This window comes from Perognathus longimembris, chromosome 15, assembly GCF_023159225.1.
Source record: "Perognathus longimembris pacificus isolate PPM17 chromosome 15, ASM2315922v1, whole genome shotgun sequence".
NCBI classification, from domain to species: Eukaryota; Metazoa; Chordata; class Mammalia; order Rodentia; family Heteromyidae; genus Perognathus; species Perognathus longimembris.
In genome coordinates, this window is record NC_063175.1 from 14,177,633 (window position 1) to 14,189,691 (window position 12,059).

Genomic DNA, 12,059 nt, shown 5'->3' on the forward strand with positions numbered 1-12,059 from the left:
TTCACTAATACTTCCTTATTACCCTGGATGTAATCTGAGTAAAGATACTACCCTCTCAAAGTCAGATAGTAATATGTTTGCAATTTACATTCTTTTGTTGCTTTGCAAAGCAGCCTATTTTGTTCATTTGGGGATTTTTACAGACATCACCATTCTTCTCCATTTCAGGGTGGGGGAAAATGACAACTTTTCAGCTTTCCCAGCTGTATCTGTGACATCTGAAAATTGCCTTTGAGGTGCAGGTTTGATTGATTGGGTGTTCACTTCATTATGGTTGAAAAGTTATGCTGCTTGCTTTCCTCATGAATGGAAGGAGTGATGTGTTTTCTTTCATGGCAGTTTGCATCTCTTCTCTAATCTTTGTGTGCCTTCTTTTTTGTCCCTTTCCCTTTATTCTTTAGGACTTGGCACAATATGTGAACGAAGTGAAAAGAGATAATGAGACCCTTCGTGAAATTAAACAGTTTCAGCTCTCTATAGAAAATTTGGTATGTAATTATTCTTCTATCTAGCTTCTTCTCACCCCAAGTTGGTAGATATTCTAAGCCATTGTTGGAAGAAAAGATAGTTTACCTTCAAGTTTCTGCTGTGCAAAGTTTCCCCCGCCCTCCAGATTACTTTATTTGGCAGCATTCACACAGGCACCCAATGGCAACTGTGACTTGTCTTTTCCTAGGCAGGGACTTCCGGTCATTGCCTGCGTCCCTTTCGGAGTGACACCCTGCTTCTTCTCTGAGCATCGGCACCCACAGTTTCCGCAGTGCCTGCTTATATCTGTTCGGTTTCTTTTCGTTTATGCATTGTCCATATGTTTCTGGGTGACCTTGCTCAGGGCATGGCCACCAGTGCCCACAGAACCCTATGGGCTGACTGTGGAAACAGGCAAGATCCAGCTTCAAATGGCATGTGGCTGTGAACACTGCTAACTGAGCATGGCCATGGAGGGTGACAAGGGGAGTTCTCCTTTGGAGATGAGGCCAGGTCTTTTTGAGTCCTTCATTCCTTGAACCGGGACCTTCCAGAGCTCAGAAGAATCCCCAGGAAGACCCGAGGTGGGGGGTGGGGACAGTGGTCTAAGCAGAAGCTTTAGTAGATGAAACGCCCAGAGATGGGAGAGAGCCGTCTCTGTGTGCGAGAAGCTGAGGGCAGGGCGGTGGGAAGTTGAGAGACTGGTGAGATGGGAGAAGGGCGGGGGTCCTCCAGTGTGAGATGGGAGGAGGGCGGGTCCTCCAGTGTGAGATGGGAGGAGGGCGGGTCCCCCAGTGTGAGATGGGAGAAGGGCGTTCCTCCAGTGTGAGGGCGGCAGCTATGGAGCTGGAGGAGACGGAGGCGGAATCCACGCAGCGTGAAGACAAAGCTCACATATGTATGGAGTCATCAAGTATTTGTCCTTCATGTGACTGGTGTATCTTACTTAGCATAATGTCTTTGGTGTTCCTGTTGTAGTTAAGGGAGTGTGTGTGTGTGTGTGCGTGTGCGTGCGTGTGCGTGCGCGTGCGTGCGCGTGCACGCGCCTGTACTAGGACTTGAAGTCAGAGCCCCACACGCTTGCTTAGCTTTTGTCTTCAGGAGTAGTGCTCTGCCGCTTGAACCGTAGCTCTGCGTCTGCCTTTTTATTGGTGAGTTGGAGGTAAGAATTGCCTGGGATTACAGAGGTGAGCCATCAGCGCCGACCTCCATTGTACTTAAGTGTCAGATTTCCTTTACGAAGTACTCTCGCAAAGGCTGAACACTGTGCCATTGTAGGAAGGCACCCCATATTTTGTTTATTTTACCAAACATTTGGGTGGCTTCCCCCTTTGAGGTGTATCGCAGGTGAGACTGCTGGAAGGTCTGGGTTCTATGGTGATTCTGTGTTTCCTTTCTTGAAGAATTCCATATGAGTTTCCACAGCAGCAGCAGCATTTTATATCGTCCACCAGTAACGCAGAGTTCCTGGCACTCCGTGTCCTTGCCATTGCTCGTTTCTGAGTGACTGTTTGAAAGCATGTGTGTAAGCGTCATTTCCATTTTGTGAGAAGTAGTATCTCGTTGTTGTGTTGGTTTTCCTAATGATTAATGACATCCAACACTTTTTGTGTTTGTTGGTTTTATATCTCTGAAGAAGTGCCGAGCTGTTGAGTTTTTGTTACTGAGTTTGTCAGACTTCTTTATAGCTTTGTCTTATGTATCAGTCCTTGCTCTGACAGATGGCTTGTAAACACTTCCCAAATGATGTCCTTAATGGATCAATTCTAGTTTAGCCATCTTTTCTTGTTCATACTTTTTGTGTTATAGCTAAGAGAGCATCGCTACATCCAATATAATAAAACTGTCCTCTGTTCTTTTAAACATTTATAGTTTTAGTTTCTATATGTAGGTCTTTGATCTATTTTGAGTAATTCCTAATATACGGTATAAAGTTAGGAGTCAAACTTTATTCATTTGCTTGTGGATGGTTTTTTTATAACCATTTATGGGAACAGACTTCTTTTCCCATCGAATATTCTATTGAAATTGGGTCCATGGATATGATAAAAACAAATGAAATCTATTTCTGGGCTCTCTACTACTATTTCATTGGTCTCTCTGTCTGTCTTTATGCATTTTGATCATTGTACTTTTGTAATAATTATGAGAGTAGTTAGGAAGTTTGAAATAACTTTGTTCCTTTGTAAGGTTGCTTTGGATATTCAGAGCTCTGTATGACTCAGGATAACATTTTTCTATTTCTGCCACAAACATCAGCATTTTTTTTATGCTTTCATGTAATGGAGTTAACAAAGTACACATTTGTGCCTTTTATTGCAATGGAATCTTTAGATGTTACTGATGATCTCTAATCAATTTATAAGTGCTTATCAATACTTTACAGTATTCTTCTTGTCTTCTTCTGGGGAACTCTGTCATCCTTGACATCGTAGAGCCAGGAAGCCGTCGCTGCCTGGGTAGCTGCTTTGCTTCTCCCTTCCCGGCCTCTGCCATTGGAGTCACTGTGCATTTGTAATTGCATGCGTCTGTGCATTTTTGTTCTCAGGAAGGTGGGGCTCCACCATTTTGCCTCATGCATGGTACAGTGTCCACCACACTATGGATGTTCCCCAACTATTCTTGCCACACTTTCCTTGTGGTTCCTATTCATCCAGTTGTTGTTCTCTCATGGTACCTAACTTCTGGCATAAGAGAATTATAAGTAAGATTAATTAATGTTCTAAATAGTTACTCTGGGCTTATAAAGGACAGACTACTTTTTGAAAATGTGTCATGGAATTGGGTGCTGGTGGCTCATGTCTGTAATCCTAGCTACACAGGAGGCTGAGATCTGAGGTTAGCAGTTTGAAGCCAGCCGGTACAGGAAAGTCTGTGAGACTCTCACTTCCAGTTAGCCCCCAAACAAGCCTGAAAGGAGCTGTGGCTCAAGAATTGGAGTACCCGCCTCGCAAACAACACAACAATTCAGAAACAGTGCCTAAGCCCTGAGTTCAAGCTGAGAGAGAGAGAGAGAGAGAGAGAGAGAGAGAGAGAGAGAGAGAGAGAGAGAGAGAGAGAGAGAGATCAAAGAAAAGAAACTATGTTATGTGATGGAATCCTGGGCTTTTTTTTTTCAGAGTCAGTCTATTTATACATATGTGAAAATGATGACATTTATAATTAGGTAATGGTCCTTGGCACACTCTTTACTGATAGTTATTTTTGTTTTCATGTGATAATGAAGAACTCAGATGGATACATTTTATATTTTAGAACCAACCAGTTTTGCTCTTTGGACGACCTCAAGGAGATGGAGAAATTCGAATAACCACTCTGGACAAGCACACAAAACAAGAACGGTGAGAAGAGAAGAGTAATACTGGTTTTCCAAAGAAATAATTAGTATTGAAAGGTGGAGAAATCCTTTAGGCAACTTTGCTGTGATAAAGGGGAAAAGGGAAAGAGTAAAAGAAAAACTAAGGACAGACTGAACTGCGGTTTCTGAAATTTTCCAATAGAGACAGCATAGATGGCTATGATATTCTGCTATCAATGAAGACTTCCTGATATACATACAGATATCACATCCCTTTTGGTTCTGGTATTTGCTCACTTGTCTAAGCTCTTAAAAATAGAGAGGACCATCTCCTTTTAAAAAAGTATGCATTGGGGGCTGGGAATATGGCCTAGTGGCAAGAGTGCTTGCTTCCTACACATGAAGCTCTCGGTTCGATTCCCCAGCACCACATATATGGAAAACGGCCAGAAGGGGCGCTGTGGCTCAGGTGGCAGAGTGCTAGCCTTGAGCGGGAAGAAGCCAGGGACAGTGCTCAGGCCCTGAGTCCAAGGCCCAGGACTGGCAAAAAAAAAAAAAAAGTATGCATTGAAATTGTAATGGAATTCAATCTTATGGTGGAGGACTACAATAAAAGCACACTTTTTTGGGTGTTCATTTTTAAAATAACTTAAAATAGTAGAAAATATCCTAGGAAAGAAGACCAAGTGATACCATGTAGTGATATATTTTCCCCTAGGAAATTTTTCAGTGGAGTCCTTGGAGACCGAGTCCTTTAAGTCTGGGTAATAGGATAGCTGGGATAGTCTTAACAAGAGCTTTGAGGTTTTCTGAAATCACTGGGGAAGAGAAGCACCAGCCAGCAGGGGGCAGCAGCAGCAACTCCTTCCACCTCCATCCCCATGATCTACAGGTTGCCCTCCAGAGCCAGACAGTCCTTCCGACTTTAGACCTTGAAGGTGATGAAGGTGTTAGAATCCTATCATCACTGCGATGAATGTTACCCGTGTTCATCACAGAGGGCTACGAAAGCACACAGATAACGGGATTGGATGGCAGGGTTAGGGAGGTTTGTTTCCTTCCACAAATTACATTGTCTTTATTTAAAACAAGGGGGAAGAGAAATTTTGATATGGACATTTAACCTTCACTTCTATAGTTTATCTTTTGCTCACCTGCAAACTCAGGTGTTCCCTTAATTAAGTCATGAAGAGCTTCAGAAAGGGAAAAAGTCAGCCTGGAATCCTCGCTACTCAGGAGGCTGAGATCTGAGGATTGCCATTTGAACTCAGCTGGGCAGAAAAGTCCATGAGACTCTTCACTTAACCACCCAAAAGCCAAAAGTAGAGATGTGGCTTGAGTGGTAGAGCCCTAGACTCGAGCGAAAAAGTCAGGAGAAAACGGGAGGCCCCGCGTTCAAGCCCCAGTACTGGTACAAAAAAATAAAGTTAGCCCTGGGTACAAGCATTGGGCAGTTTAACCTTTAGCGAGTAATCTTTTCTCAGCTTCGGCTGTCTCCCCAGTAACAGGCAGGTGCTGTTTTTATAAAGCCAAGGGGCCTGTTTGTGAAATGGGTGTGAACCTGTGTTTGGGCAGTGGGATTGGTTGCTGGTAACTTCGTAGAAAATAGCTCGTATCTTAATCCTCAAGGTTTATCCGAGGTTTGCACTATAGAGAGAGCAACAGTCATGCCCAAGTGGGCACGGCTTCTTCCAATCAGCCCTCCAAGCCATGCGGCGGTGTATTTCTTGCTCTTAGGATTTGGCCCAGCTTTAAATGAGGGGGCTGGGCTGTGGTGACACCATTCACAGGGTAAAGGACCTGGGTCCCTGGTCCTGTCCCTCGGGAGGGAGGTCCAGGTCCTCATTCTTCTCACCTTGCAACACCCCCTTTATCGCCTATGCCTTTCGTACGCGCTTGGTTTCGTCCCATTGTACCAGGAGAGATAAACGCGCATGCTTCTCCAGCATGCCCTCATGACCCATCTCTCTCTCTGTTGCAGGCACATTTTCTTATTTGACCTGGCAGTGATCGTTTGTAAGAGGAAAGGTGATAACTATGAAATGAAGGAAATCATAGATCTGCAGCAGTACAAAATAGCCAACAATCCTACCACGGATAAGGAAAATAAAAAGGTGACTTCTCAGACACTAACATTTATAGTTGATTCATAAACTTTGAATAGTCAGGTGTTGGTATGCTAATGATATGCTAATATATACATCATCCCTTCGTTTCCAGAACCCCTCCCAGCACTGCAGGCCTTCAAGCCCCTCATATAAAATGGTACAGGACTTACCTATAACTTAGGCATGCTCATCTCTAGAATATATATATATATATATACATATACACACACACACACACACACATATTCACTGCCTAGTGCAGTGTAACTCCTTGAGAGTGGTTGTTACACTGTAATGTTTTGGAAAGGTAATGAGAATTATATAAGTCTGCACATGTCCATTCCAGATGCAATTAAATTTTTTTTCATCCAGTGTTGAGACGAATATCATCTCACCTGCTTCTATTAATGCAGAATATGACTTCTTGATTCAGATGTTTTGTTTTTACAGACAGATTAGGCATAGACAGCTATGATCTCTAAGGTCCTAAGATCAAGTCGGTAGAATGAATTTATTATAGATGGAAAGCTGACGACAATATAAGCCTGGTTGTACGTACAGTGCAAGCCGATCATGTTCCCAAGGGGTTTGAGGTGTTTATAGTGGTTCTCTACTGATATGGGTAACACTTTTTTTTCTAATAAATGGTACATACTGACCCAGAGAATATTACTTTTCGCAGTGGTCTTACGGCTTCTACCTCATCCATACCCAGGGACAGAATGGGCTCGAATTTTACTGCAAAACAAAAGATTTAAAGAAAAAATGGCTGGAACAGTTTGCAATGGCTTTGTGAGTACTTATGGCTTTAAGTGTTCTTTTTCTTCTACTCTTTATGCCATTGATGGGTAACCTGCAGACAATATACTCCGATGTTTCTATTGTAGAATGAGAACCCAGGCTCAGAGCTGGCTTGCTGGGTAACTTGCCACCTGAGAGGATCTTGGGTGAATTTCTTCAAAAAGAAGAAAGAGGGCGCTCTAACCTTGTGTTTGATTTTCTTCCAGGAATATTTTCATTCTTTAGCTCTCAACAGCTGAAGAAAATACTTGTTATTCTAATCAAAAACGGCTAATGCAATCGCTGTCTTTAAAACACAAATCTTTACATGAAATAGAAATAGCCCCCCCCGCATCCAGACAAATGTGCACATATGTGTTAAACATATGTTGTCTGGTTCCTGGCTAAATTTTGGCCACGTTCATTGAATGCTTTGAGGGCTTGATTTCCTTCAGTGTTTTCTCCTTTTATTAATAAAAGAGTAAGCTCAACAGAGAGGTGGAAAATAAAAATCAGAACTGTTTCAAAAGACATGGTGTGCAGGCATGCAAGAACATGCCCTTATGGGTATTGATTACCAGACCTGATGTTGACAAATTTAAGGGGGTATAGTGACTTTTATTGTGTGGACATGTATCGGTCAGCTGAAGGGAAAATGTCAGCAAAGAGTGGAATTGGGTATAACACTTGTTTTCTGGCATTATTTAATGCTTGTTGATGAATTCTATCAGGTTTCTTTTCGTTTGTTTTTCATTTTTTGGTGTAAGCAATGTTCACTTAATATAAAGCAGAGATAGAAACATAAGACTGCTTAATTGTAATTCTGAGGAGAAGAAAGTAAAAAGTCTCTTTAAATTATTTCATAGATGATTTGGAGAGACAAGGTTGAATAGCTAAAACTTTTAAGCTTGCAGGCTATTCTGGGTTTGGCTGTGATCTTTGCCACGGAGCTGGTTGCAGTCTTAGCTAAGTAATTTTCCCTCTGAGTTGCTCAGTTCCTCTTCTGTAAGATAGGGACTGTCATATTTATTTACTCATTTATTGTCTTCCTTTTTGTTATTTTTAAGTAGTTGTACAAAGGGGATTCAATTCAACATGTCAGTTTGTGAGTACAGTATCTTGATCAATGTCACCCCTAAGGTATTTATTTTGAATTGCAAGTAATATATCTCTGAAAGAGTGCATGTATGATAGAAGTCATGCAGTATTTGTTGATTTATAGCTTGTACCTATTGTTACTGCTATAAGGTGATGTGTGTGTGTGTGTGTGTGTGTGTGTAACTAGGATTATTACAGGTGTGAGCTACCAGAGCCCAGCTATTACTATTATTATTATTATATTTGAGATTCTCAGTTGCCTTCTGAGGACTAACAAAACTATACAGCACCTTCCCTTATGCCGTTGCAATTCTTACACCCTGTTGTTATTGTTTGTAGTGCCTAAATAAAAATAATTGGTGATGCTGTACGTTAATTCAGTGCCCTCTAACTACAGGGACACGTGTGGTTTGGGGCGCATGGGATGAAGTTGATGACCTCTGCCCAGGCCATGTTTTATTAGTGGCTGTACTCTGTGCTTTCTCAGCGAGCTCCCTTGCCTCGCCAAGCAGCTGAGGTTGGAGCCATCGGCACTGGATTCCGTAGGAAGCAAGGAGGCCGCACTGCCCTCACACCTTTGTTCCCATGGAAGGACGCTAGGCTAGAACTTCCCGGCAGGTGCGGTGTGACTGTGTAACCTTAGGACGATGGAAAGAATTTCTGCAAAGGAGAAAAGCTGAATTTCTCGTCTGAAGGCAGGCAGGCTCCTGTGCCCCATGACAGACGTGTCAATGATGATTTTGTTCAGTTGCTCTCCACCAAGTAGCTGATCCTTCTTCCTCCAGGGGCTTGATGAGTTAAGGGTCTGTGTTGCTTCCACGTGAAGGACTCTGCGGTTGGCTGAGGGCACCAGGATGCCTCTTGGGTAACATCTGGGACGGAGGCTGGTGTCTTCTTATTCTGCCGTTGTTAGCTTTTGTCTTCTTTCAAGGGCTGGTCACTGTGTACTCTAAAATAGCTGCTAGAGCTCCAGCTCTACAACCTGCATTCCAGGCAGATTTCCCATGTCCGTGTCAGAGTAGTACACAGCTCTCAAGTAGCACAGAGTGTTCAGTCATCCTGACCCGCACTTAATCATGTTACCCCGTGGAACAGAGGAGGCCGGGGGTTATCATCCACCGCGTGGTTGATTGGAACCAGCATTGACTCCACCTGGCGGGAAGTCAGCCTTCTCCTAACCAAGGAGGAAGCTGTCATTGCTGGTGGGTATTGCCGGGGCGTGGGGACATAGGGCGTGGGGACTTGGGGTGACACAGGACTCAGGGTGACACGGGCGTGGGGACACGGGGTGACACGAGCGTGGGGACTCGGGGATGGGAGAAGATGGAGGGGGGATGGGTGGGAGATGGAGTGGGGGATGGGTAGGGGATGGAGTGGGGGATGGGTGGGAGATGGAGGGGGGATGGGTGGGAGATGGAGGGGGGGATGGGTAGGGGATGGAGTGGGGGATGGGTGGGAGATGGAGGGGGGATGGGTGGGAGATGGAGGGGGGATGGGTGGGAGATGGAGTGGAGGATGGGTGGGAGATGGAGGGGGGATGGGTGGGAGATGGAGGGGGATGGGTAGGGGAAGGAGTAGGGGATGGGAGGAGATGGAGGGGGGATGGGTGGGAGATGGAGAGGGGATGGGTGGGGATGGAGTGGGGGATGGGCGGGAGATGGAGGGGGGATGGGTGGGAGTTGGAGTGGGGGATGGGAGGAGATGGAGTGGGGGATGGGTGGGAGATGGAGGGGGGCTGGGTGGGAGATGGAGGGGGGATGGGTGGGAGATGGAGGGGGGATGGGTGGGAGATGGAGGGGGGATGGGTGGGAGATGGGTGGGAGTTGGAGTGGGGGATGGATAGGGGATGGAGGGGGGATGGGAGGAGATAGAGGGGGGATGGGTAGGGGATGGAGGGGGATGGGCGGGAGATGGAGGGGGATGGAAAGGGGATGGAGTGGGGGATGGGCAGGAGATGGAGGGTAGATGGGTAGGAGATGGAAGGAGGGTGGGTAGGGGATGGAGTGGGGGATGGGTGGGAGATGGAGGGGGGATGGGTAGGGGATGGAGGGGGGATGGGTAGGAGGAGCTGGAGTGGGGGATGGGCGCGAGATGGGGGGATGGGTGGGAGATGGAGGGGGGATGGGTAGGGGATGGAGGGGGGATGGGCAGGAGATGGAGGGGGGATGGGTAGGGGATGGAGGGGGGGCTGTCTGTGAGTGGAGGTTAGGCTGTGGGAGGTCAATGGCTTACTGTTTCATCCAGGCATCATGGTGTTTGATTATTTTATTTCTTGCCTTGTTTTCTGAACCTTTCAGAAAGTTGTTTTTAATGTTACCTTTAAGTAATCGTGCGGTGGAGTTTCATTCAGATCAGTGTGTCAGTGTGCGGGCCTAGTGCATCCTGCTCAATGGCATCATCTCCATGGCCCCCACCTCCCCAGCCCCCCCATCCCATGTTCCCCCACCTCTCCATCCCCCCCACCCCACATCCCATAGTCCCTACCTCCCCATCCCCCCACATCCTATGGTCTCCCCCGTTCCCAGCCCCCCACCCCACATCCCATAGTCCCTACCTCCCCATCCCCCCACATCCTATGGTCTCCCCCGTTCCCAGCCCCCCACCCCACATCCCATGGCCTCCACCTCTCCACCCCCCCCCCCCCCCCGCTTCCCTGGGTTCTGTTTATGCAGGTGTGCTCTGAGCCCTCACTGCCTCCCTCCCTCTCCTATCCCCTCACCTCTGACAACACCTATTTCAGGAAGGCTGTGACATCAGAAAGTCTCCCCAATGTCCTCTTTGAGCTAAGTAGTTCTTTAAAAAAAAAAAAAAAAAGAAGAAGAGCAATGCACCCTCCCTGCTCTCAGAGCTGGAAAGCCAAGGGTAGGAGCAGCCCCCCCCCCCCCCCGCCCCGTAACCTCTTCCTGGCTTCGCCCTAGTTTGGTGCTGACCCGTCCCCTGACGTTCTTTGGTTCTCAGCTGTATCATTACACTGTCCTCCCTGTCCACCACACGCACGCACAGAGGGCTTTCTTGTTTCACGGGACCGTCCCCACCCCTTCAAAGGACAGCATTCCTAGTCGGTTAGGGTCCGTGGCAGCGGACACATCTTAGCTTGATGATATCTGCAGATGCCACCGTACTTCTAAATAAGACCTCTCTCTCTCTCTCTCTCTCTCTCTCTCTCTCTCTCTCTCTCTCTCACACACACACACACACACACATCCTCACTAAGGTAGCGCGTGTGCATAGGAAATTCAAGTCTTCCGTGTAAGTCTTGAGGCTTGAGATGGTGCCTGTTGTTCTCACGCTGCAGTTCTGCCTATTAGCGATAACTCAAATACTCGTTTGCCACTGAGAACAAAAGAAAATGAAGAAGACCTAAAGCATTCATGGCGAAACAGGAAACACGACAAGTCTTCTACATCTCCACAGGACAGTTTTATCCTCTTAGGTCTTTCTAGAACTCTCTGGGCTGTGCTTTCAGGAACTCAACAAAGGCAAAGAAGACACCGCCGAGGGGGGGAGTTAAGCGAGGGAGTTGAGATTTTTCAGACTGGTGAAATATCGCCAGCTCTATTTACAGAGCATGGCGGCTCTGTTTACAGGACAGTTGGATCATTCTTAATTCAAAGTTGTTGCAAATTACCTTTATTACAAAAGCAAAGAAACAAAAAGATGAGAGAAAAGCATGAATACCGGTAAACAGTAAGGATCCAGTGCACAGAAGCCACCTCCCCACGGGTGACCTAAATGTCCGCCGCCCCGCCCCTCCTGCCCATCCTTGCTTGGCCTTTGACCTTCTTTGGCCTTAACCACTTCCCGTATTTAAATTATGCAGTGAACCCTGTTAGTTCTCGGCAACCTCTGCAGAGAAGGCTGAAGGAAGAGGAGCAGCAGCGACCCACTTGGAGAGAGGAGGAAGCCATTCTTCCTCCCTAGGAGAAGGCTAGCAGGACCCCTGCTCTCCGGACGTTGAAGCAGCCACGAAGCCACGGAAGCGCATGAGCTGCCATCCTAGAAACGGCATTCTGAAGAATACACGCACATCGCGGAGAGGCTGATGGATTGGCATTGCTTACAGTTATTTATTCCAGGAGGGCTTTTTGTCACCAACTGTCTCTCCTAATTCCATTTCGTCATTTGCGAAGGAGGATGTGAATATTTTTATTGGGTTAGGCTGCTTTTCATAACCATGTCGGAAACTGGGGCGGATGTGATGCCTTTAGCAACGTTCAAAATTCTGTTAGAAGGATACAGATACGTTTTCTTCACCACCCTTCCATTCATGGTGACTGTTATGAATTCTCCTGTTAGATTTAAATGAA

The 12,059-nt window shown here is 46.3% G+C and overlaps 1 protein-coding gene across 2 annotated transcripts in view; it reads left to right on the forward strand.

Moving 5' to 3' along the window:
* Vav3 (vav guanine nucleotide exchange factor 3) overlaps nt 1-12,059 on the forward strand; it is a 328,577-nt gene that overhangs the window by 162,255 nt on the left and 154,263 nt on the right. For both annotated transcript variants that reach the window (XM_048363568.1, XM_048363566.1), the window contains exons 12-15: nt 402-488; nt 3,724-3,809; nt 5,748-5,880; nt 6,557-6,666. In XM_048363568.1, coding sequence (XP_048219525.1) covers nt 402-488; nt 3,724-3,809; nt 5,748-5,880; nt 6,557-6,666 — 416 coding nt within the window. The remainder of the gene's footprint in view (nt 1-401; nt 489-3,723; nt 3,810-5,747; nt 5,881-6,556; nt 6,667-12,059) is intronic.